At 51.4% G+C, this 24,861-nt stretch overlaps 9 protein-coding genes across 9 annotated transcripts; 5 read left to right on the plus strand and 4 right to left on the minus strand.

Annotated features, from left to right (window-relative positions):
- Window positions 1-669: 669 nt before the first annotated feature.
- GT037_005988 (ethylene receptor) lies at window positions 670-7,533 on the minus strand (the record flags this gene model as incomplete). The annotated part of the gene is made up of 8 exons (XM_038931035.1): window positions 670-834; window positions 887-1,172; window positions 1,220-1,431; window positions 1,504-1,594; window positions 1,650-2,009; window positions 3,500-4,874; window positions 4,938-5,291; window positions 5,355-7,533. Coding segments are annotated over 8 exons (5,022 nt in total), but the record flags the coding sequence as incomplete, so codon positions are not given.
- Window positions 7,534-7,936: 403 nt separating this feature from the next.
- On the plus strand, window positions 7,937-8,191 carry GT037_005989 (uncharacterized protein; the record flags this gene model as incomplete). Its single annotated transcript, XM_038931036.1, has 1 exon — window positions 7,937-8,191. A coding segment is annotated over one exon (255 nt), but the record flags the coding sequence as incomplete, so codon positions are not given.
- Window positions 8,192-9,327: 1,136 nt separating this feature from the next.
- GT037_005990 (short chain dehydrogenase reductase) lies at window positions 9,328-10,456 on the minus strand (the record flags this gene model as incomplete). The annotated part of the gene is made up of 3 exons (XM_038931037.1): window positions 9,328-9,528; window positions 9,589-10,054; window positions 10,107-10,456. 3 exons carry the CDS (start codon window positions 10,454-10,456, stop codon window positions 9,328-9,330), a joined length of 1,017 nt encoding a protein of 338 aa, XP_038786726.1.
- Window positions 10,457-11,601: 1,145 nt separating this feature from the next.
- Window positions 11,602-12,513, plus strand: GT037_005991 (uncharacterized protein; the record flags this gene model as incomplete). The annotated part of the gene is made up of 1 exon (XM_038931038.1): window positions 11,602-12,513. The coding sequence occupies one exon, from the start codon at window positions 11,602-11,604 to the stop codon at window positions 12,511-12,513; it is 912 nt and encodes a 303-aa protein (XP_038786727.1).
- A 298-nt stretch (window positions 12,514-12,811) lies between these two features.
- GT037_005992 (methionine aminopeptidase 2-like protein) lies at window positions 12,812-14,377 on the minus strand (the record flags this gene model as incomplete). The annotated part of the gene is made up of 4 exons (XM_038931039.1): window positions 12,812-12,868; window positions 12,925-14,057; window positions 14,104-14,259; window positions 14,308-14,377. The coding sequence occupies 4 exons, from the start codon at window positions 14,375-14,377 to the stop codon at window positions 12,812-12,814; spliced, it is 1,416 nt and encodes a 471-aa protein (XP_038786728.1).
- Window positions 14,378-16,499: 2,122 nt separating this feature from the next.
- GT037_005993 (uncharacterized protein) lies at window positions 16,500-18,276 on the plus strand (the record flags this gene model as incomplete). Its single annotated transcript, XM_038931040.1, has 2 exons — window positions 16,500-16,953; window positions 17,012-18,276. The coding sequence occupies 2 exons, from the start codon at window positions 16,500-16,502 to the stop codon at window positions 18,274-18,276; spliced, it is 1,719 nt and encodes a 572-aa protein (XP_038786729.1).
- A 602-nt stretch (window positions 18,277-18,878) lies between these two features.
- Window positions 18,879-21,964, minus strand: GT037_005994 (uncharacterized protein; the record flags this gene model as incomplete). The annotated part of the gene is made up of 2 exons (XM_038931041.1): window positions 18,879-21,681; window positions 21,729-21,964. The coding sequence occupies 2 exons, from the start codon at window positions 21,962-21,964 to the stop codon at window positions 18,879-18,881; spliced, it is 3,039 nt and encodes a 1,012-aa protein (XP_038786730.1).
- An 829-nt stretch (window positions 21,965-22,793) lies between these two features.
- GT037_005995 (uncharacterized protein) lies at window positions 22,794-23,090 on the plus strand (the record flags this gene model as incomplete). Its single annotated transcript, XM_038931042.1, has 1 exon — window positions 22,794-23,090. The coding sequence occupies one exon, from the start codon at window positions 22,794-22,796 to the stop codon at window positions 23,088-23,090; it is 297 nt and encodes a 98-aa protein (XP_038786731.1).
- Window positions 23,091-23,557: 467 nt separating this feature from the next.
- On the plus strand, window positions 23,558-24,733 carry GT037_005996 (uncharacterized protein; the record flags this gene model as incomplete). The annotated part of the gene is made up of 1 exon (XM_038931043.1): window positions 23,558-24,733. The coding sequence occupies one exon, from the start codon at window positions 23,558-23,560 to the stop codon at window positions 24,731-24,733; it is 1,176 nt and encodes a 391-aa protein (XP_038786732.1).
- Between the last annotated feature and the right edge of the window lie 128 nt (window positions 24,734-24,861).

A 24,861-nucleotide genomic window follows, 5' to 3' on the forward strand; every position in this document is an offset into this window, starting at 1 on the left:
TCTACTCTCGTTCTATGTACAAGGATACATATACATGTTAATGAAAATGACTATCAATGACATCATTGTATTAGCAGATTATATACTATGACTGGATTATATCTCTGGCTTCCTTGTCATCGAAGTATTCTACCAGAAGCGTATGGTATTGCACGAGAGTTCATGAATTATGTTTCCAGAAGTGCATCGCAGGGTTTATATCGCTCGTAGCTTCAACGCCTATTGGTTTGCTAGCAGATGCGTGCATAAGGCTCTTACAGAGCGTTAACAAAGAACTCACATACACCAAATCATGACTAGATGTGAAAAACCATGGCGTCGCGAAACGAAACCTTGAAATAGACATAATCTGTCACGTGGCACTGTTCCGTCGTTACGACCATCGCCCATCCTTCTCAGCGAACGGATCCGATGTCAAGTATGATATGTACCACCCCGGACTTGTGTTCTACAAAAGTCTATTCTCAACTGATCTCCGTTTTACCTTGCAAGCCACGTTGCTCTGAAGCAAAAACATCGCATTATGCGTCTTCCACGGCCCATCGTGTGCCATCTCTACAGTAAAATGAAGAAGTATGTGTTGTACCAACTTATACATCTCAGCATTTGAGAGCTGGAATACTATCATTCGATGCGATGCTACATTGAAATACGGTTTGCGACACTCACATGCCTGCTGATGCAGGTTCTGGTGCCTGCGCCAAATACAAGCATCGCTTTTTCCATGAGCCTAAATCGCTCCTCACTCTCAAGCCATCGTTCTGGACGGAACTCTCGCGCGTCTTTGCCGAAGATAGTTTCATCAAATTGCGTGACCATTGCACTCATACCGACCTTGGCCTACATTAGCAATCTTGTGGTACAAGAAGTACGTGCGATCACTGACCTTGAAGGAAGCAGGAATATGATGACCTAAGAGCTGCAAGCCACCGACTGGCACGTAACGTGCCATAGGCACAGCAAAAGGTGGACACAGCCTTAGTGACTCCTGTATCACAGTTCTGAGGTATGACATCTTAGTAGCCTGGTTGTATTGCACAGGATGGGTGATTGTGCCGTCTAGATAAGCAGTGTCAATCTCTTGGACCAGTTTTGCTAATTTATCAGGGTGCTTCATGAGGAAGTAGAAGATCGCACGAAGCGCACCGGAGGTACTGTCCGAACCAGCGATACTGTTGTGTGTGAGCGGAGATTGATAGACCGTTCTGAACTCCCTTACACAGCAGCCCACATCTCCACATGAATCTCTCTAATGGTGAGGCAGTCGTTCTTCTCTCGCATGATAGACAGTAATTGAGACAGAACGTCAGTACGGTTTGCGTTCGCATTCGATGTTCGTTCTTGCGCAACACCTGTCTCTCGGACAGCAGTCTGTCGGATGCCATCTGTTGCAATAATCGCTTTGAGAACCTTTGGGATCATAACGCCTACCTGGAGTAGATATCTGCGAATCTACAAGGGCGCCTTAGCGACAACAGAGTTTAGTGGCAAGGCGGTGTGTACCGCGGCGATGTAGTTACCGTAGTCAGAACTAGTTTCTAGAAAGCCAAACGGTGAGCCGAAGAATACAGCACCTACAACATCGAACGAGAACCTATACATGTTAGCACGACTTTGTACACCATGAGCCCAATAGTTTTCGGGCTCACATTTCCAGCCATAGCCCAAAGTCAAGTGCATCTTGACAGTCCGCAAAGCCGCTAAGCTTGTCCCCAAACAGCTCCACCAAGTCATCCAAAGCGCGCTCATTTTTCAACATGCTGCTTAGCGTATATACTGGACCCACGATTCGCCGGTGAGCTGCGTGGTGCTTCTCATCATCATCGGTAGATAGATCGGGACCAGGACCAAGAGTGACCGGTCTATATGTCAGGTACCAGTCCGTTTTCTTGAGAGGTTGCTGGGTAGGAAAGATGATGGGAATGACCTTTGGGTCACTCACATGAACTTCGTCTGGAGCTGTACGCACTATCGAGCCGTACTCTATACGCCAGGAAACCATGAGCATACTTCGGATGATCAGATCGTTCTACTACTTTCAAGCAAGCCTCCTTCGCAGAGCGATGCAGTCTCCACGATAATGGAAATACCCACTGAAAGCTAGTCAGCGCTACTCCAGTGCTCACGACAACACAATACGAACCTATTGTGTATTGCGCGCATATGTGTCTCCAAGCCGCCTTGGTACATCCGGTACATAAGCCATGTCCGCGATACTGCTGGCCAGACAGGCCCAGGAACTTTTGCAAGTGGATGCAGTGTGCGCGAGTAGATCACCCAACTAACATAGTAGCCAAAAATGACGCAAACGACGGTAATTGCATTCCAAACGCTGAGGATCAACAAAAGAACCATGTTTGGGGATGTTGAGTCGTGCTGCGACAAGCAACTGCGGTTTGAGCTTGGAAGAGTGCCGGTTGAATTCGAAAGAGAAGGAGAGGCATGCTGCTCGCACCCCCTCGTCCTGGGAAGTTCGGTTCGGTGCCTGTATATGTGTATGCAGGCCTTTCGACGCGATGAATGCGCTAATGCAACTATTCTACAGATGCCGAACATTGTAAGATAGCATTCGATGCTTTGAGGTGCGACCCGGTGGTGATTGTCCGCACACCGTCATATACAAAATCCACCCCTCGATAAGATGTGCAGAAGGTGCAGGGGTGGTGGGATCAGCCTGTAAGGGAAATCACAATACACTTCAGATGACAGTAATGAGAACCAGGTTTGCAGAACGCCGACTTATCTTATTTGGTCAGCATGTACGTTCCAGCCCAAGACTCGTCCAAGTCAATCCGGTCAGCTTGTGGTACAACACGAACCAGGTAAGCTAGAACTCAAGCTAATGAAGCCGCTTCTTCCCCTCGCACGAATCTTAGTGTTTGATATGTGGCACAGTCTTTTAAAGTCTTGTCGCGTGACCACTATGTATCTTTCTACACTTTCTCTTGTAATACCCACTATCATCGCCGCAACGCAGGTGGCTATGGCTCCGCCACCAGCTTGCACTATAATGGCATTATTGGAACAAGATATGAACACCAGCTGCCTTGGCTTACATGCAATAGTCGATCTGTTGACCATACCATAGCCACACCACTACCTCCTCTGATGGCATCTGCAAACGCAAATGTACTATTACAACTTCCGAGTTGCTAGTAGCGACAAATCTTTTGAGCTGGATAGGTAGAGGTCCGTCTTTACCCACGGTGGCTTCGACAAGCTGTGGCTATGGAACTGTACGTGTGAGATATCGGTTTCTTGTTTCGCGGTTCTGTATGGGTAATGAAGATAGCTGGCTAAAGTCGATACGGACGTTTAGAGCGATTTTAGGTGGCTCTAGTGGTCCAGTATCATGATAAGCCACCAAGGGAGTCGAAGATCCCTTGAGATCAATGCAGATTAAGTGGTGGCTGGGCCCCTAATCCGAAGCTAGTCAACACTACTTCGTCTTTTGTGAATTGAGATCAGGTCGCTCTTGCTTCACCCGAAGCTCGCATACCCCTCCGTCATATGTGCGTTGCCATTTGGGCCTTCGGGCCCCATCCCTGCAACGATCCCCCTCATCCGCACTAGCAATTCAGCAACCCTGAAAGGTTTGCCAACAACATCGTCCATGCCTGTAGCCATGGCCTGCTCAATCTGTTGTTGGCGCACATTCGCTGTGACCCCGATGATAGGTACCCTCTCCCTCAACAAACCTTGTTCCTCAAGTTTTCGTATCTCCGCAACAGCCGTCAGCCCGTTCATGATAGGCATCTCCCAATCCATGAGGATAAGGTTCAGTTCGACAGGTAAGGCATCGTGGTGACCACTAGGTATAGGCTCTGTGGATGGGATGCCGTATATTTCCTTTAGTGCAATCGAATCCGACATGGGGTGCTCGTTGTTCCAAAGTGTGGTCTTTGGCAGGAAGTCAAGGGCTTCCTGACCATGGTTGGCGACGCTGACAATGCATCCTAAATTGCGCAGTTGTTTGGCGAGAACACGCTGATTGATGAGATTGTCTTCTACTACAAGAACGTGTAGCGTATCTGGTATACTTTTTGTGCGCTTCAATTCTTGTAAGTTAGGACCTTCTGGTAGCCCAAGAGCTTCGGGGCGAACATGAGAGTGTTCAGTCTGCGATGATCTTGACTGTATCGATCGGCGTCGTGCTTTTGGGCTCGCAGAGTCAGATCGTGGACCAGTCTCGCTTGCGGGTTTGCACACAGGAGGAGATGGGCGTGTCAGGCTTACGAGCGGTATTGGCTGTCTGTGTTTGATATCTTCAGGGAAAACATGGGGTAAACTGCCTTTCCGTGCCATCACTGGTCTGGCTCGACGTGATTTGATGTAGAAGGAGAACGTGCTACCTCTTCCAGATTCGCTGGCGACACCGATCGAACCGCCCTGCAGTTCGGTCAGACGGCGCGATATGAATAGCCCAAGGCCCGATCCACCGTAGTGGATGTGCGTGCGAGGTGAGGCTTGCGAGAAGCGGGTGAAGAGGCTACGTTTTTCTTCATCAGAAAGACCGCGACCAGTATCGGTAACAGAGAATTGGAGATAAAATAGCTCTTGCACGCTTTTCCAGTCATCTTCCAAATGAGAGTCCTGTCCTACCAGTCTCTCATCGTTGAACTGTATCCCTGCTGACGACGATGCGGGCTCGGTTGCACTTGCGGTGAGGGTGACCGTAACTCGCTTAGTTGATTCCAAGCGTGTAAATTTAATGGCGTTTGTGAGTAGGTTGATAAGGATCTGCAGCACCCTCGTTGGGTCCAGAGACGCCCAATCGATGTTCATGTCCCGGTACGATTTTTCCACGACTAACACAAGGTCGATGCCGGCAGCTCTTGCTTCCGCAGAGAACATCTTTACTGCATGCTTCGCCACTACAGCGATGGAGACGCTAAGTCAGTTTATGTTTGATATGCGTTCGTGCATCCAAGACTTACCGCTTTCGGGCTGCGCAATCACCGGTGTCATGTCTAGAAGACCGGAATCGAGTTTAGAAATAGTGAGAATGTCATCGACGATATGCTTCATGTGGGTCGCGCAAACCCCTATAGTCTGAGCAGCGTCCAGGGTGGAGGCTATGAAAGCTGACCATTCAGTTGGTGTAATATTTTGTTCGCCATTGCGATCATCTTGAGGATAAGACGATGTAATGGAATCCGCACACTGCATGATGGCGCTGAGAGGGTTTCGCATCTCATGACTTGTTGTGTCTAAAAAGTGCTCCAGGTGCTGTTTCCCTTGGAGCGCACTGTCGGTGCGAATCTTCTGGATACCTTCGGCCCACTTCTGCTCTAAATTGTTGTGTAAAATGTCAGTATATGTTTCACCTCAATACCCATTCGCAAATTCCTTACTTGATATGTCTGTGACATTTCCAACGATTTCTACAAGCTCGCCATTCGGACTCAGTTCAGGGTAGGCTGAGCATAGAATCCATTTGAAGTGCTGAGTGTCTTCAGATTGTAGCTCGTTGGACTCCGATGGCGGCACCCATGGCATCCTCGTACGTAGTTCGAAGCAAACAGATTCATGATTGGTGACGAGCTTCGAGAATATAGATTGGCAGTAAGCCACATCCTCGGCGAAAGCGATCCTGTACCAGGCTTCGGTGGCGTTGGTGTCAGAAGATGCAACTTCAAACATATCGTACCAGCGTTGGTTTCGATAGGTATAGGTGCCTATTGGATCGATGATGAAGATGCCTACGTCCGATCGTTCAGCGAAGCGCTGAAATTTGCTCTCTTTGAGTTGAATCTCAGCCATGAGGTGTTCTTGAATCTGAGCAGCTTGGATGATAGCGTTTTCCCTTTGGCGGACTTCGTCCTCGAAAAGAACAATGGACGCAAGAGACGTGGCGAGCAATCGCACCATGACCTGGAGGTATTGCTGGTACTCATCATCGAAGGGTCGGCGAGGGTTGACGCCAATTATGAGAAAGCCTTCTACTTGATTTCCTGTCGTTGGAATGATAGGACATATGACCAATGTACGACAAGGGTCACCATAACCTCTCCAGTCAATGCCTTCCAATGCCGTTGTTGGTGCAGGAAGGTCATTGAGATGAACAACAGTAGCTTTCCCAGATTTGGCAGCCCGACTCAGAAATGCGTGGAGAATGTACGAGTCCTGGTTGATATTGACAGTCGCAGGGGCGATAGGGTGGCCGACGGGCACGCCAATGGTACCCTTGAGGATGCAACCTTCCAGCGGGGGGATGCTGCCCGGTGATGACATTGAGGGTATTTGAGCGCTAACATGTCGCTCAGCAGCATACAACAGGGCAAACGGTACATCCTTGTCATTCAAGCTTAGAGAGCGCAACGTAGTATCCCAAAACGATGGGAAATCTCTCGCATTTGCGCTTTGGGTACCCATGGCCACCAAACTTGAGACACGGCGTTCGAGGATACAATGGTTGGAAACTTCGTAAAACGTCTGGTAGTAGGCTGTCACTTGGCCATGGCTGTTCAATATAGGTACGAATTGGAAGGACCAGTGCGTCTCTTCGAGAAGGCTGTCCCTCTCTATGAAGAGGAGCATATCGGGTTCGGCTACGGATTCGCCAGTGGCTTTGATGTGGTCGACCATGGGTTGGAAAGAAGTCCAGTGATCGGGTGCCTTGATACAAACACTTTCGCCCATGCAGGGATGGAGGCTGCCAAGCAGCTGAACATACGGCTCGTTGTATAGCATGATAAGTTCGTCACCCCAGAACATGACAGCAGGTACGTTGTTGCTCAATACTGTGTTGGCTATACAACGCAAATCACAGGGCCATGAAGTCATTGGTCCCAACGGCGTCTTGGCCCAGTCGACACTGCGGAAATAATCGATGTGCGGGCTGGCTCTCACCACGCCCGTGACTACATCAGAAGTACAGTCAAAGGACGTGTTGTTGATTGCGGATGAGTCCGGAGAAGAGCTGGTGCTGGGCTCGGACATTTGGGGTGCGTGGGCGAGCGACAGCTGGGGTTTCATGGGTAGAGCGTCGGCGCGAGGTTTGCCTCGAGGCGCCTTCCGCTCGCGCATGATGGTGCGGTGGCTCTTTCCTCCCGGTGCAGCGTCAACCCACAGCAACCGCGTCGGCACTCCGCTAACGATCTTGTATCGCCCTAGGGTTATGGCGCTCCATGTATGGCCTTCGAACGTATACGCGTTGCCGCGCCGTTGTAGATCATCCTCGTTCACATGGCCGCGAACCCAGTCTCTGAAGGCAAGTTGCGGTGCCGAGCTTTGCGTGAACAGGCTTGTTGCATCGTTGCCCGATACCTTGGCCAGCAGTCCGCCGACGGCGTGCAGCGCCGTGTTCGCATATATGAGGTCGAGCGTTTCGTCGCGGCGCAGGTACGGACAGGTTTCGATTGCGAATGAAGGGCGCTCGTCGCGGTCGAGGGCGTCGAGGAGCGTTAGAGATGCCAAATCTCGCTCTGCCGTCTGCAGCTTGGGCCTAGACGCGGCCATCGGTGGCTGCGAGACATAGCCGGTTGTCCCGTAGTAGTTGTGCAGCGCAAGTAGCTGTCCGTTCGAGGCCATGTCATGCGGCGCAGAGCAGAGCAGGCAAAGATAACAACAAGACACACGGCCGGCGCATTGAACAGATGCCCGAGTAGTATCTGTACAAACGAGGATTACTTTTGCTTCCCGCTGCTATCTGGAAAGCTAGCGCAGCCAATGGCTTAGACGCTGCATCTTTAGCCATGATGACTGAAAAGCGTCTCGGTCCGCTAGGTGGCGGCTCCACGCCCTCGCCGAGATCTACGACATGGCGTCATTGGGGATTAAAGTTGAACCTAAGTACTGCACCTCCAGCCTCTGTTCGGTGCGGTGTGCGTAGAATTCCATGGTGGTGTCACTGCAGTATCACGTCGCGTCTGAAGTTTGACGGGCGGCTGCCCTGCGGCGATCCCACGCCTACCCTTGCTGCTTACTTGAAAAGGTCCGCGTTGGAGGCGCCAAGACGCCATCCAACATTACCGTGAAGGGTAAGCTGACCGGGCCGACTCCGCAATTTCCACGCCTGGCTGTCACCACTCTCCACATGGTAGCATCTCACTTTCACGGCACTGATGCAATCGACGGAAACACCGGTACCATTAATGCTCCTCGTCAAAGATCAAAGTGGAATTACAACGTGTTGATGACGTCGCCAAAGATGATTGGGAAGAAGCAACAAGCAAACTGCTTCGGTTAGAAGACTTCTTGCTGGACAGTAAGCACAAAAGGCCTGCGATCACTCCGCAGAATCTTGAAGAGATCCTTCACGACAGAAGCGCTACGGGCATCGAAGCTATATTGAGTGCTGTATTGCAATTCTTTGAGTAAATAGCTATGACAGCCGTCTAGAATTGGTTTGTGGCAGAGACCAGAATGTGATGTCACTTCGTATATACGGCTGTGTAATTCAATCATGTTGAAATGCAAGTAATTTTACTTTCGTGTATATCGACAAACATATGTACAGTATTGGACTCGACTCCATGAACTAGTGCTTTCAGTGAGAAGTACAACATGCATCTCTTTTGGTGTCTCGCTTCTCTCATCCCTGTTCAAGCATGGCTGCCCGATTGGCAGAATAACATGTCATCTAGAGGTTGATTTGTGTTGCCTAATTCTACATTCTGACCTTGATGTCAATACTTCCTCTTATGTCGAGATCTGTACGATCTATACAACCTGTGTGAATGCATGCTAATTTTGTAGGCTGACACATAATTATCAAGGGCGGGGAGTGTACCAGTTGTCCTAGAGCTAGACAAGGACAGAATTCAAGCAAAAAGATGCGTGAATTCTTGTCCGAGAATCGGACGAGGCATTAGTGTCCCAACAGGGTCATGGAACACAAGACCGCAAAAAAGTTGTTATATACAACGTGTTGTGACCTAACCAGGGGTCGCTGGATGATAGTTAGTGTCTGTAATCGAACGGGCTGCGCTTTGAAGTGCTACTTACAACCTGGAATCTCTTGATATCGAACGAATCGTAGTCAAGCGCCTTGCCATTGGGCCATTAGGCCGTTGTTTGATTGATGGTGATTAGGCGAGTAACAAAAATCATGATCTCTTATTTATCGCCATTCTCTACAAAAGCTCCAAAATCAATCCTCATGCTGGTATGGGTAGAAACTTTGCAGCATGAAAGAGTTTGCGCTTGTGGTGGGGTTGTCGGAACACTTCGGCATGGTGGGGCACAACGCGGAAAGTGCTTGTTGGAAAAAAGAACCACCACAATGCATTATAACATACATTCTCCATTATTACTATTTAATTAGGAGCACGATATGTAGTCTTTGAGTTCATATCCGCGAGGCTGCTCACGGGTGATAGACACTTAAGCCCTCGCTGCGGGCTGCGAGAGCGTGCTTCCACCATCAGGGTACATGACCTGCTCGTTGTAGAATACACCACCTGGTCCAGCCAGCATGAGAACCGTCGCAGCCATGTCAGTATCAGCACCAGGTCGACCCGCAGGGTTGCTCATGCCAGATTCAATGCGGCTCTTGTTGTCCTCATCGGAAGAGCCTGTGGTCATCTGGATGTGGTGTTAGCTCAAATAATGTACTGGTAAGCTGTATGGAGTAAGGCTACATACCTCGCTTGGGAAGACACCAGGAGCGATAGTGTTCACCCGAACCTTGGTACCAACAAAGGTTGTTGCGAGCATGCGACTCAGATGTGTGGCGGCTGCTTTGCTAGACGCGTAAGAAAATTGGCCGTTGCTGCTACCCTTCATGTACCCTGAGATACTGCTAACGTTGATGACCTGTGAGGTGTATCCAGGAGTCACCTGGCCACCCTTGGCCAAGAGAGGCAAGAAGGTCATTGACATCCAGAAGATGCTTCCGACGTTAGTCTTCATGGTGTCGGCCCAGTTCTCGGGCTGGGACTTGAGGAAATGGTCAGAGATGGCTTGGGCGTCCTCCATGTTTGGCTGGCCGTTTGCGGAAAACTTGGTGTTGTCATCACGAGCGATACCAGCGTTGTTGACCAGAATTTGGATTCCCTTTGGCTCTTTTTGACACATCTCATCGTAAAGACGCTTGACATCATCCTTTTCGCTGGGTAGTGTTAGCGCCGCACTCTCCATAAATCGGACATGATTGTGCTTACCTGACATCTGCTTGGAGAGGAATAATTTGGCCTGGACCGCCACCTCCATACAGCTCCTCCGTCTTTTTCAAAACTTCATCGCGTCTAGATGTGATGTATACTTTCGCACCGTTTGCGACCAGCGCTTGTGTGATCATCAGGCCGATACCAGTTCCTCCACCAGTAACGAGAGCGGTGACGTGGGAAACATCGAAGAGCTTGGAGCCCTTGAGGTCCTCGGTGTTGGCCTTGCCGTTACCCATATTTCTGATGATTTGGTACGTAGTCCTTGGGATGAATTGATTTGTTCGTATTGTGGACGTGATAGATTTGGTAGCTGTGGGAAGGTTTCTTGAGAAGAGTCTGAGCATGTTGAGATATGGTTGTAATGTCTGCTTCCTTTATGCGATTTAAAGGTGGATGAGCGATGTCACCGTTCGCATGCGAACATGATGACGTTGAGACGACGCATGAGTACTCCAAGATGGGGTCCAACGAATTAAGCACTGGCGCGATGGGTCGATGCATACTATGAGCGCATACAATTATTGAAACCCTATATTCCCAATGATGGAAGCGCAAGCCACCAACAAATAGCATACCTTAGCATCGACTAATGCTCGTGGAACGGCAATCACGGCCAGGAGCGAGCTAAGGCCAGATGCAATGCCAGATACCAGATGCAACTAGATGTGCTGGACACTGTTCCTTGCCTCGGCTATGTAAAGATGAGGCGCATATGCCCTACGATCAAAACTACCATTGATTTGGACGACTACAGGCGCTGTGAAGCTATCTTAGCTATACCATACCTAGGTATGCAAAGCCACATAACTTCAGTTGTCCCTAGGCATGGCGACGAGACGGATCCAATGCAACAGAGTAGATGCGATAAAAAAAATTACTGTTCAGATCAACTCCATGTACAGGCAATACCACATTCTAGATGTCTGAAGGTTGAACAAAATGTGATGGTGTAGAGGCTGCCACACATCTGCGGCTATGACGCAATCCTCAGTCCGAATCATCTCCACGCCGTCTCCGGGCGCTCGGCCCATGGCCTTTGTGACCATGGCTTAGAAACCACGCGAACTGTTACAAACCACCATCTTAACCACTAGAACATCGTACGCGCATTATCAAATGGTTATACTCGGCACGCAATACGTGTATTTTGTCAGCATATGAGCGATCATTGGACGACAGGGATTTAGTAATACAGTCTTGGCCTCGGGAATAGAGCTATGGCATCATCGCCACAGAGATGTCGAATGAGGGGAAACATCGGCGGATGAAGGGCGACCTGACACCTCAAACAGTAGAAATCATTTCTAATCGCGTAGGCGTATATAACAGCCCCCAATCTGTACATGTTCCCGATTCATACTCAGACAACTTATTGCACAGCCATTGATCCAGCAAACCGCCATTTTCCTCCACGATTGTGCCCTTGCAACCTCTCGACAGTATAGTCTCTACTTCAATTGCGAACGAACCTAGCATTCCAGCTACCACAATGACGACCACCGCGTCCCTCCCCACGCCCGCACACCAACTCTCCAACCCAACACCTACTTCGAACCACACCACCTCTTCCGATGTCAATTATCAAGGCCTACCCATTCCTCGCGGCCCCGTCACAGCATCGCTATCTTTTTACAAAGCCCCAGAGGATGGTGCGCCACCACACAACTACGTTGAGCCGCTTCCAGGCGTGCCACAACGGAATTGGGGAGATGCATGGACCGAGGTCGAGCTCAACGATCTACGAGGCCAAGAACATAAGTTTACGCTAGACAACAACGCCTTCGACACATACCAGAACATTAAGAGCGAGCTCGACAGGGATGGGTTTGAAGACGACGACGCAATAAAACGCGTGTATTACCCAGAGGTGGAGAATCTACTCTTGAAGAACGTACAAGGCGCACAAAGAGTACTTCTCTTCGATCACACAATCCGCCGACCGACTGGTAACCGCAACCCCGTTCAACGCGTACATATCGACCAAACACCTTCCTCGGCCGCTGAACGAGTCAAGCTGCACTTGCCTGACGAAGCCGGACAACTCCTGCAAGGTCGTTACCGTATCATCAACGTTTGGCGTCCACTCAACGGACCTGTCATGGGCAGCCCGCTTGCAGTCGCCGATAGTCAAACAGTGCGCGATGGTGATCTGGTACCCATCGAGCATCGCTATCCCAATCGCAACGGCCAGACCGCAGCTGTAGCATATAACCCAGGGCAGAAGTGGTACTATTGGTCTGGCATGAAGAACGAGGACCGTCTGCTTCTCAAATGTTTTGACAGTGACGAGACTGTAGGCCAATGGGGACGCGTACCACACACAGCTTTTACAGACCCTCGCACACCGGAGGGCGCGGTTGGCAGGGAGAGTATTGAGGTTAGGGCGCTGGTATTTGGATGAGGGCACTATATTTTTCTTCCTTGGTCACGAATTTTTAGCCCTTCAGTTTTAGCCTTGCTCGTTAGATGTGTGTCTACGAATTTAATCAGTTTGTCTTGTTCGGCAGACGTTCAATGATAAACCTCTTATGCGCAGATTGCATTGATGGAGTCATATGATTCACAATAGCTACTTAAAAGAGCGTGATATGTACTAAAAGTAAACAGCGAATATTGAGTCAAAGTGTGTTGAAACACCATGTGAGAATATCATCATAGAGACTGTTGAAGTCGTTTATGACTCAGCGAAGTGTAGATTTTCAATAATCGTCTCCTCGGGAGATGACCTCCTTACAGTTGGGCCGGAGTAGCACAGTCTGTTGGACATATTGAGTCAGTTGGGACATGTATCTTGGGAAGAAGCATAACTTACGTGTTCAAATTGTGCAATGAAGGAGCCAGGAACATCTACAAGCGGTGCATATGCTTCAACGATGCCACTGTTGACTAGCGTTCGCATGCCGAGATGATACTTTTCAACACCAGGCAAACGCTCAAGTTGACGGCGTGCGAAGACCAGAGTCCCAAAGTTCTGGTCAATGGTCTTCAGGAGCGACTTCGCAGATGTGTGGTGGAGCCCAGTGGCACTGACATGTTCGTTGCGTCCGTAGCCATAAACCCCAACATCGTCATGAAGATAGGCCTTGCCCGTGCTGCCAAAGGTTTCGATGGCGAAGATGTCGCCTTCCTCCATACGTTGAGTGGTCTTGGTCTTGACGAAGGGAACCTGTTTGTCACCATGGATGTGATAACGTAGGATGTTGTGGCCAGTGATATTGCGCACAGCCTTCACTGGAATGATCTTCCCTCTGATTTCCACTTCATAACTCTCCATCACCTCTTGAATCATCTCACTGATGTGATCAATTCTTGCATCGATCCCGGCTTCTTTCAAGCCTGTGTTGGTAGCCGCCTTGACAGATGCCAATAGATTGTCATAAATTGGATTGGCGGCCACAGTGAAGGCGCTGTCCACGATTCTGCCGTTGACATGAACACCAAAGTCGACTTTCAACACGTCGTCATGCTGAAGAATGACTTCCTTGGCACCGGCGTTGGGCGTCCAATGCGCACCTACATTGTTTAAGCACAACCCGGTCGGGAAGGCAAGGCCGGCTTTCAGTGCATCTCCGGTCTCAAGACCCTCATGGCCGACAAGTGCGCGAACACTATCGTCAATCTCTTCGGCAAGGCGAGTCATAGACATGCCGGGCTTCGCGATCGTCTGTGCATAGTGGCGGACCTGGCGGTGGACCTCGGCAGCTTTTCGATAGTCCTTTAGAAAGTCATTGTCCATGTTATCCACGGCGGCTAATTGACGAAGTTCGCCAACTGTTGTACGCTTCAGGTTGTCATCTTTGATGCTATACTTAACAATCTGCCCTTCCGGATATTGTCGACCAAGGAATAAATCAGTGAGGGGTACCCTGGGAGGTGCCGTCTGCTGATTTTGTGACACTTTCTTGGTCTTCTTCTTGTTGTTGCGCTTTCTTTTCTTCTTTGTGCCTTGAGCAGTTAGTCTTAGCATTACACTCGCCTGGCATCAGCTCACCATCGTTGTTCTTTACGTCAGCTCCAAGCCTCGCGATATCGTCATCGTTGTCGTCGCTGTCTTCACCTTGACCTTCGAGAACGCCCGTAAGCAGTCCAGTCGCCGCGGCTGATTTAGGTGGATTGATAATAGCGATTGCAGCGTCTGCTGAGGACCCTGAAGAGTGTCAGCATGTCTGTCGTTCCTTCATCCATTCGAGTTTACTGACCATCGGGACCTTGACGATGATCTTCTGGAGATTTAGACCCCATGACTCTTTCAAAGCGATGGTCATCAAGTTTTCAAAGCGCTGTTGGTGATCAGTGGTGCAGCGCGAAGCTGAAGGCTGGATGCCTTGGTGAAAGTGGGGTCCAACAACACTATACCCTTCTGGTCACTGCCCCATGGTGCTCCGCTGCGCACGACCAGCATGCATTCAGCGCTTAAGATCGCCCAATCTGGATGGCTACCGCTCCATGACAAACAAATCATCTCTGGGCTGGTCCACAGTCGATGCGTTCAACTTCCTTGATCTTCAGGCTGTTAGGTACTCATCTTTGCTGGTTGCTGGTCATACCTACATACCTTCAGGCCTGTTCTCTACTTTGACGAACTATATCACCGAGCAAGACAATTGCAGAATCCGTCACTTGTCTGTCTAATGGTAACAAGCGAGTTTCGATACTCGTGAAATGTTAGGGATTAAACACCCAGTTCTGGTTGGAATCCAAAGATGACCTAATCTCAAAACCACAATGTGCTACAGCGCATTTGAAACGATATCAGCCACCCCTGTTTGGACAACCATTTCCCAAACAGCCAGTTCCTTCGGTTTTGTCTGTTGATCGCTCGATTTTGACTGTGTCTCCAGCTCTAGTCAAGGAATATCTAGGATGACTTTTCCTGTGTCGGTCCGTGAGGGGATTCCCCGCGTACCTATAAGACAAGGACTTGATTTAGGAAAGGTTAACTAGAAATCGTAGTTGCACTTACTGATGACTTTGTTCGCTCTGGGCTCGTTGTGACGATCCAAGATTTCGATGGGATTCCACTTGTAGCAACTTGACTTAGTTGGTCCTCTTCCGACAAAAAGGGTGCAGATACACTGCCACATTGTGCGATTGTCAGGTCGGTGAGCATGGACAATGGTAGAATATGCTCGCGAGAAGTTTTCAAAGGACATGCTCGAAGACACACACTTGGAGTATTATCTTTATACCCAGCATGAATCACGACTGATGACCAGATGTGAGTCGCACTGGAGTACTTCTAGCGACTGTGCAAACGGTTGCACAAGCACAGTTGAAAGATTGGTATCAACGGCATAGGCGATAAGCAGACCAACAAGTCGATGTACTACAACGTTCCATCACCGGCCTCGGCGTATGTCGATCCATCCGTCGAGTTGCTCGGCTGTTTACACAGAGCCGCAGGTTCCCTCAAAGATCCGTATCCTGCCAGCTTACATGTTACATACACTATGGGGAGATGATTTTTGCACCGTGTCTGCCTTCATAAGAAGTCATAGCTGATGAAAGTGCCAGACACCGGACATCTACGTTGGTGACCTCGATCGCTTATCGCTGTAAGACGGATGGTAGAGTGGCTATCGCAGTTGAAAAACATAAAGTGTGCTTTGCAGCCGTTGGCATGGACCCTGCGAATATAGACGACGGATGTGAGGTGGTCATGTCGAGTATCCTGGCCGACAAGCCTGAAAGGCAGGTGAGTAGAGCGGAGTTGCCGAGGATGACTGTTTATGTGTCGCCAAGACGTTGTTGTGCACTTGTCATACGAGAACGCCACCAAAAAGACCTCTCATTTCTCGCAACCGCCACACTCAATCACCACACAACCATCACCAACCTGGTCATATTGTTAGGTCAAGATGCGCCCAGCTCGTGTTCTGTGCATGGCCTGCAGCAAGTCTACAGTAACGTCATTCGAATATGGCATGGCTACACTGCTCAGTCATGGTCAGAGTCACCTTTTCAATAAAGGCAAGGGCAGTGCAGCCCTTTATCCTTCTCAGGCGCCCCATTCACCCCTGGCGGCGACTAGTCTGCCACAAGCCGCATGGACCCAAAGATAGACGGCTCAATGCCGCTAAACGTCTAGACTTTTCGCGGGATTGGCTGACTCGCATCGCGTCGATAATATGATTGGTCGAGAGAGTCGGACCCTGGAAGAGGCGCAAGGCTGCATCGATCGCTTAAGGGGAAACGAAATGTAACTCTGCACAGTTTGCACGACCGGTGAGCTAGCCGTGTCGTTGTTCGGCTTGACGGCGCGGTGCTTGATGGTGTTTAAGATGAGAGCGTTGTCCTCATGTTTGGAGATAGCCCTACAGACTTTGCTAATCTCTAATATTCGCGTTTTGCGACCCACGATCGTTTACCTTCGTAGCACGTAGCATCATGGCTGCCCGATTCGTCTTTATGGCGGTCGCTAATGCCGCTATTGCACGGGCACAGTTATTCTCTGATGACTTTCACACTACTACCACTCGTTCCGCTTCAGCATACTGGACATACACTTCCCGTTTCGTGGAATCCGTGTCTGAGAGTTTGTATACAAACTATGACGACAGTGTCACCACTGATAGCTATACCGTAACCCGCACCGTGAAGGACGAGGCCACCCCCACGATCTCACCATACTCGACCACGTCCGAATATGGCTACTACAACGATGATCTCCAGATCGTGTACGCTTACTACACTACCAGTGCAGTGGCAGAGTCCGATCTCGAGCCTGACTATTATGATTACTATGCCACTACAACGGCGGCTTCGACGACAACTACAATCACGAGCATTGATTTCAGCATGCCGGTCACCATGGTGGCACCCGCCTCGTGCCCTACACCATGTAAGTAAAACATTCCCTGTCCAAGTTTTCAAAATACTGATTCGGAGTGCCTCCCTAGTCACCGTAACTACTTCCGCCTCTGTGGATGTTCCGACCCAGGTAACCGCACAAATCTCGCCAACTTCGATTGAGACGTACTCAAGCAGCACTACCTACGACAATACCGTCTACGTTTGGGAGACATGGTATCTGTCTGAGAGCGCCGCGCCATTCACCACAACATCAGACTACTATTACTCATACTACATTGCGGATTGCAGCACGCCTCCAGCAGCTTATCGCACTGGTTCCTCTTCCGGTGGTGCAGGCGGTGGCAGCTTGAATAACGACGATGATGATAGCTCATACGATTCGTGCTATTATTACTACTGCACCTCTCGCCTTCGCGTATATATCATCATCATTGCAACTGTAATTCCCGGTCTCTTCCTTCTTGGATTCCTCGAATCTTGGTTCTGGTTCCGCCGCCTCATGCTCGGCAAGAGTGCCATGCGATTTGGTACATGCTGCTGGGTACTCATCTCACTCTGGGTGCTCTGCTTCACTCGCATGCAAGATCGTCGTAGTGCTGAAGACCAGAAGCTGTTGGCTGAGAAGTGGAAGAATATGGGTAGTGGCGCAGCCTTCAAGGCCTGGTGGAAATGGGGATTTCGCCATCGGTACCCAGAGGAGTTGTTGGGTCAGTTCAGCAAGACAACTGTCGGTATTGTACCACCCGGCCAGCCGTTGTATCCAGCCATGGCGCAAACACCAGGTGCTTTCCAGCCTGCTATGTCTGGTGGCGGTGCTCTGCAGCCCGTCCCTGGTGCTCCAGGTCAGGTCTACTACTATGGCCCTCCACCTCCAGGCTGGGTTCAAGCGCCAAACGGAGGCTTTGTGCCACCACAAGGCTATATGTATCCTCCTACCCAGCAAGCTGGCTACTATGGCGACATGACCAAAGATGGAACGGTCGTTTCACAGTCTCCTGTTTCCGCCATGAGTCACCCACAATCGCAAAACCAGGCGGAAAATGTGTCGCCCCTGGCCCCTCAAGCCCCTCAGCCAATCTATTCCACCCATCAGAACGCCGCGCACACGCCCACGCCGTATGGTGCCCCACCGAATGTAGGAACTCCGCTAGCGGGAGCTCCAAGTCCTCCACTCCAAGGCCCTCTGCCGGCATCCTCACCTCAAGCTGCAGGGCAGGGAGCACCGCAGATCCCACCAGTGATAGAGAGTCATGCTTCAGCAGACCACTCAGCCAGACAACAGGCCACTGCACCTGATGCAGCTAGTGCTCCCCCAAAGAACGATCGAAATGACAGAGATTTGTATGAGTAGGCTTATTGGTCAACTCGACGTAGCAGTCTTTAACGAGTCAAGAACCATATAGCGCAGATGGCAAAGAGAAGATGGTCACAGCTTTAGCATAGATTTCCTTGAGCATTTCGCGTGCAGATACCCCAGCTCGGAGTCCTTTACTCTACATTGTCTATGAGATAGATGTAATCAACAATATAGTATGTGCATTATCAAGACCACACGTTTCTTCTTTCGCTACCTCGTGACTTATTAGTTGTGCTTAATATCATCATCACAGGAGGCAAGAGGTGCAGAGTGACCAATGTATGGTGTATTAGATGCATTGAATTGGGAAAGTGGTATCGATTCTTGTATTCGGACCAAGGAAAGTATAAAAAGTAACGCACGAAGGCGTGTGAAGAAACCGATCTACGCAAGCAAAGGCTATGCAAGACATCTTGTAAAAAGGAAAGAAGTATGGAAGGAAGAAAGACTCCGACATGCCTGGCTCCAGCGTCCAGACATCGAGCAAAGAAACAGGAAAGAAAGAAGTAAAGAAACAAAGCTTCTTCTCCAACAAAACATTATCGTACAACGCCATCAAATGCGTAAAGGTGTGGTATGAAGTCTTCATATTGCCATTAGAATCCGTACTGTCGTCTTGTCGTGGTTCTTGGTCTGCGTCCACCAGAGCCTGGTCCAATGTCAATGCTCTGCAACTCCAAGCTGAGTGCCATGTCCTCGTTCTGTGCGCCGTAGCCACCGCCATTCATATCGATGGGTACCTTGGCGGGAATGGGTGGAGCTGCGACACTATGCCTCTGGGTACCGCGTCTGTCATAGCTAGGATTGCTACCATAGCTGTTGGGATTGTCGCGTTCGCGGAGAACCTGTCTGTCTGGTAGGTTGTACTGCGGTGGCGTATCGTAGGCAGATACAGGACGTTGTTGGTCTCGCCTTGTAGGCCTGCTACGTGCTGTAGAACTAGGAGGCGCATTGTGTTGACTCTGACTTGCAAGGACCAACGCACCTGCATTGACAGGTGAGTTGTAATCGTTGTTGAAGTCATGTCTCGTAGTGACTAGCGCATTGCTGTTGTCAAAGTTCATGCTAGCTGCATGGCGGATGCGTTCTCTGTCAGCGCGCTCGCGCTGGTATCGTTCCTCACGTTGCATAGCGGCCTCGAGATCCCTGCTACCGTTAAGCTGCGCTCTGCTGCGAGGAGCTTTTTCCTTCACTGTGCCCTTGGGTACTGGCTCGGGTGCCCAGTTGTCGACAGGCAGATGGTCCGACGCATCGACGACCCGACCACTGAATGTGACAATCTGACCCTTGTCGTTGTACTCCATGCGGCTACCTGGTCGTTCCAGCTCGTCGTCCGAAGGTATTGGAGACTTGGACATTCTGGGGTTGTAGACATCGAAACTGTCGGGATTGAATGCTACTCCAGAAAGTCTTCGTTCACTTGTGTCTTCCCTCGCGGGTGGTGGGCGAGGTGACACCGACTTGCGGGTCGGCATGCTTCGCGCAGGCATCCTAGACGAGCGATCGGTAACCGGGTTCGGAGAGTAACGATCCATATCCGGGTTGGGAGAGTAGCGGTCCATAGTCGGATTGGGAGAGTATCGCGGGTTTACACCAGGACTTGTAGCGCGAGGCTTGACAATTGGAGTGGGGTCGTAAACAGGAGGTGACATCTGGCGAGGCTGTTCGGGCGGGTCATGGGGATAGTAGTCGTTGGATTGGTACGCAGAATGATGGACCAACTCCTGTGACTGGACGGGTGCCTCAAATTGTGTGATGGCCCGATACTCGGCCGGCTCAGAATAGTGGCGCAATTGCGGCGGTGTCTCATACGAAGGAGGAGCTTCGTAAGGTGGCGCCTCGATCTCTTGCCTCACCGGGTTCAGCCCGGCAATGAGACTGGTTGGCAGCGCCGGTGGTTCCTGTCGCAGTGTTTCCTGTCTTAGTGGGGACGGCACCATAGCATCACGAGATACGGGACGACTTGAGCCCTGTGTTGGCATACGAGGGTGAGTGTACCGCCGTTCAGAGGGTTGTCGAGGTGCGTAGTTATCGGGGTCATATTGCTGAGGCTGCATATCGTAGCTGTAGGGAAGTGAATCTCCTCTCGACCTTGATGCAAAGCTGAGTGGCGCTGGGCCGTCGTTGCGGTAACGGTCAGAGCTCTCTTGGTTAGGGTGAGGCAAGGTGCTGGCATTGCGCTTGTGCATGGGCGGCGGTGGCGGCATGTCATCCTCGTCTTCCACCATGGGCTGCATGGCACTACGTCTGCGATGCGTAGGGCTTTCGTCGTGTAGGGGCGGTGCCTCGATGAATCGCTGACCGTAGTATTGGTCGATTGGAGAAGCCTGCTCCTGAGGATGCTCGCGGCTACGACTGCTTCGCAAAGGCGCAACCTGGTATGTCGGATCTTGATACTGGTCTTGCGCGTACGACTGAGGTGGCTGAACTGGCCGGGCTGGCTGCGGGGCCGGCTCGATCCGTTGGGGCTCATGCTGCTGGTGCTGAAGCAACTGTTGCTGGAGATACTCAATCTGCTTCTGCTGCTCTTGTAGTTTTTGCTGTTGTGCCGGGGACTCATAGGCGTGCTGCGTTGGGACCGTTGGGGCCGAGTGAGAATGTACTGGCTCGGGGTGTTGCAACGCTTGGGTTCTTGGAGATTGACCATCTTCCTGAGACATCCTCCTCTGCTCCGAGTGTCTGATGCGTTGTGGTAGAGGATCAATCGGCTTCACTTCATATGGCTTGGGGGCAGCATAGGACATGTCGAAGCTCTCTTCCCTCGCCATAGGCATCCTCTGGGCCGACGAGCGTGGATTCGGAGGTGTGCTGTACGACGCATGCGGGGCGGGGCGCTGTGGGGTGGTCTGGCTCGACGTAGACGCGGGGTTTAGAGGGGAGGATTCTGGCACAGGCCTGCGTGAAGGTGCATCCGACTGGGTCCGGTGTGCTGGTGACGGCTCAGTTGGTGTCCGCTGGTGTCGCGGCGAGCCCAGCTCTCGTGGGCCAGCCCTGACACCCCGCAGTCCTCGTTGTTCTGGAGTATGCACGGGCGATGGTGTGGCGCCTGTCGGGTCGCTGGGGAGCGGACGTCGCTTGACGGGTGCCATCTCGCGCGCTCCACCCACAGCAGCCTTGCCTTCTGGCTTGGCTGACTCTCTCCTTTTCTGCAGTGCTGGCTTTTCGTTCTTCTCGCGGGTGTCGTAGTAGGTAATCTCCATCCGGATTTCACCGGCGTATTTGCCCTTGCAATTGAGGCCGAGCCATTCGTCACTCTGTCCTCCGCCGGGCGTGATGACGGAGTTGAGATTGGCAAAAGCCTCGCCAATCAGCTCCGTCTTCTTGTCGTCGTTGAAGACGGAGACCTTGAGGCGGTTGTAGTCGGGCGAGTCGTGGACGGTGAAGCGCAATTCCTGGTCCCTGCATGTGTCAGCGACGGATTCGAAATATGTCCAAGAGGGACGTACCATTTGGGCGTCTGGCCGCCTCGTTTGTCCGTCTTTGTCTTTTTGGCTTCCTTGCCCAACCGGGCAGCGCAGTACGGGTCCTGTTTTCCCATGGTCCTCTTGTTGGGCAGATTTCGGGCGCGATCCATGATGACAACCAGAGTGCCTATTACCGGCCCGTCGACCGTCATGTCGGAGAAGATGCCTGCCGCATGAGCTCCGCCAAAGTTGGGGAGATTCATCGCCTTGGTCGCCATGCTGCGGCAATGGCCCGGGTGAGGGACTTGGGGCGGGAAGGCGCGTCGAGCGAGAGTGGGTGGTGGGCGTGGATGGCCGCGAGTGCAGCGTCGTTGGCGGCGATAAGGCGCATTCGCTGCAATTGCAAGACGAGGGGAGGAGGTGAAGCTGCAACGAGGGAGTGAGAGAGAGAGAGAGTGAGAGAGATAGGCGGCGAGGCAAAACAAAAGAGCGACAGTGCAGAAGCAGAGGTTAGGCGTGGATGCAAGATGCAAGCGTGTTTTGGGGTGGATCGGGTTCGCGGGTCTTGTTCTATTCCTATGTTACGCATCCTCATGTGGCTGGCTCCAGCCTCTCTGAGCCCCCGCAGCACCAATCACACGCCCTGAGCCACCATGTGGACCTACCACGCTCTTCCCCGGTCAGATCATTAAGGCTGAAAGGGTCGTCCCTTGCAGACGCGAAGTCTCAAGTTTCTTGTTTAGCCCCATCTCGCTGCGAACGCCTGTCGCGCTATTGTTTGCACTCCTTTGGGGCTATGTCATATTCTGTGGCTGGGCCGGTCAGTCTGCTGCCATCGCCTCACTAACCGCGACACTTGCCGGCTGTAACGGGCTCTCCGGCATGTACACACACGCGTAGCACCCATCTGCAGTACGTACACTGCATCTGGTCCTTGACCCGCTTTCGCACCCGCCTTGCGTGAGCCTGCAAGACCCCAGCTGTCCGACTGTATCATCTTCACTCCACGCTCGACCATGCATCTCCAGACAAAACACGTCTGCTAAAATCTCACACGTTCCTGACTTGGTTATTCCATGCGCTGCCTCTCTGTGCTACTCGCAGTCCATGCGTCTATTCGATTCTTCTGTGCTAGGTTTGGCGCATGTTCCTATGGAGACGAGGCTCAGCCAGGATACCGTTGATCACCCGGCGCCAATCGTGAGATCACCCCATTGCGATCCCACAGACCCAAATCAGGTCTGCGAAAGATGGCTGGTATCACCGGATTGCGAATTGCCGCCCAACAGCAATACCCCGATTCGCCCGGCATCAAGAAAGATCCTTGAATCATCCATTTTGTGGAGATTGCGCGTGGGATTTTGCCCAAGCTTGGATGCAGTACATCCTTCGAGCGACAATTGACATCCACAAGACATCTAAGCGTGTTGAAGCTTATCTCTGCAGAGATTCCCGAGGTTCCGAATGCTCTTCAGTCGCCTTGATGTTGACATGTGATCCGCGATTGATACTGCCGCTACCCACGCACCTATCGAGTACGTTGAGAGCGTCGCGTCGCGTCGCGTCATTGCTATGCAAGCAAAAAGATTGTGCAGCCTCTCACACGGCCGAGGTTGTTGCTAAACCACGATGAACAGTTGCCAAAATGTAGGAGAGTCCTGCACGCGTCCGTTGTGAGCGTGATGCATATGTGACGTTCCTGTCCCGTGACTGCGCGCATCCGTGTTATCGCGACCGCATCGCGCTTGCGCAGGCTGGCTTTGGAGTTGGCGGCCTCGCCACCACGATCCTACCTCCGCCCACAATAACCACCTCCAACGTCACCTACCTGCCGTGCCAGGGCTGCCCGAATCGCCCATGTTACTCCCGCCATGTCAACCCACACGCCCTCCCCGCACCGCTTCCTAGCACCCAAGTCGCCTTCGACCCAAAAGCTGAAGAAACCCCAATCCGGTCTGCGCAACGCTCTCGCTGTACAAACACCAGCATCTACCAAACCAGCGCAGCCAAAATCTGAGCTATCGCTTAAGAAACTGACGCCTGCGAAACGTTTTGTACTTGCGCCGCCACGACCAGCAGTCGGAGTCGTCAAGGAGAAACGCGGTGAGGCACACGAGGACACATTCACCCTCTCCACGCCGCTTGCAAAGCCGCGAAGGAAATTCGAGCGGATAGAAAGCATAGAGGAACCATCTCAATCAAGCCAGTCAGGGCAGGATGAGAATGGTGAGCCTATTATACAGTCCATTGAAGGTGGAGACACACAGCTGGGCCATTGGGTAGAACAAGAAGCAGACCGGGAAGATGACATGCTTTTCGAATCTGTCCAAACGAACAAGCGTCGTCGCATCTCTCCAGAAAGCTCTCCTTCGCTCCAAGGACTGTCTGAACCCTCTACACCGGTACCCGTATCAAACGCAAAGATGCACCGTTTCAAAGTTCCCCCACCACATACCCCTGCGCCATTTCCCAGCATTGCAGCAGTGACGTCCATGCCAGCCGCTGCGCCGCAACGTCCACATTTCATACTTCCCGCGCTACCTACATCGCCACCAAAGCCCTCCCGACCGCTCCCTGAGATCTTCTCTCCTTCGCGCAAGAACGGCAAATACATACCCAACGGTCTAGCATCGACAGTGACGAGCTGGATCATAGAGACGGCAAACACTGGTTTTGCGGCGCAGGACAGGAGTGCTATCGTCTGTGGTCGTGATAAGGAGGATGGCGTTAAGTTGCGAGTAATGGTGACCGACCTGTCGAGAGGCGGGGACCGACCGCAGAAAGATGGTAAAGTGGAGTGTTATTCAGGCGGCATCGTCTTTGTACGTGCCAATACCAAGCCTGGCATGTATAATGCTTCGAGAGCAGGGAGTACAGGTGCTGAAGATAGCCCGATAAGAATCTTGCTAGCTGGTCAAGGCGGTGCTAGAGCCTCGGGAGGTGTGCTCGTCAAGACGGGGAGCGTGGTCGGTATTCGCGCACCCATGTGGGAAGTTGATGTTGGAGAGGATAGGTGGACAGTGGCCGTGGACTGGGTGCTATTATGAAAGTATGGCAATGATTGTCATTTACGAAGATATGATTGACGAGTTATACCCAGATACACGGCAATAATGCGACTCTCTATTTACAATGCAATAGATTTGTTTTGAATTGTACAGTAGGTACATGTAAG

The sequence above is a fragment of the Alternaria burnsii genome (genome assembly GCF_013036055.1).
Source record: "Alternaria burnsii strain CBS107.38 chromosome Unknown 732, whole genome shotgun sequence".
In the NCBI taxonomy this organism is placed as follows: Eukaryota; Fungi; Ascomycota; class Dothideomycetes; order Pleosporales; family Pleosporaceae; genus Alternaria; species Alternaria burnsii.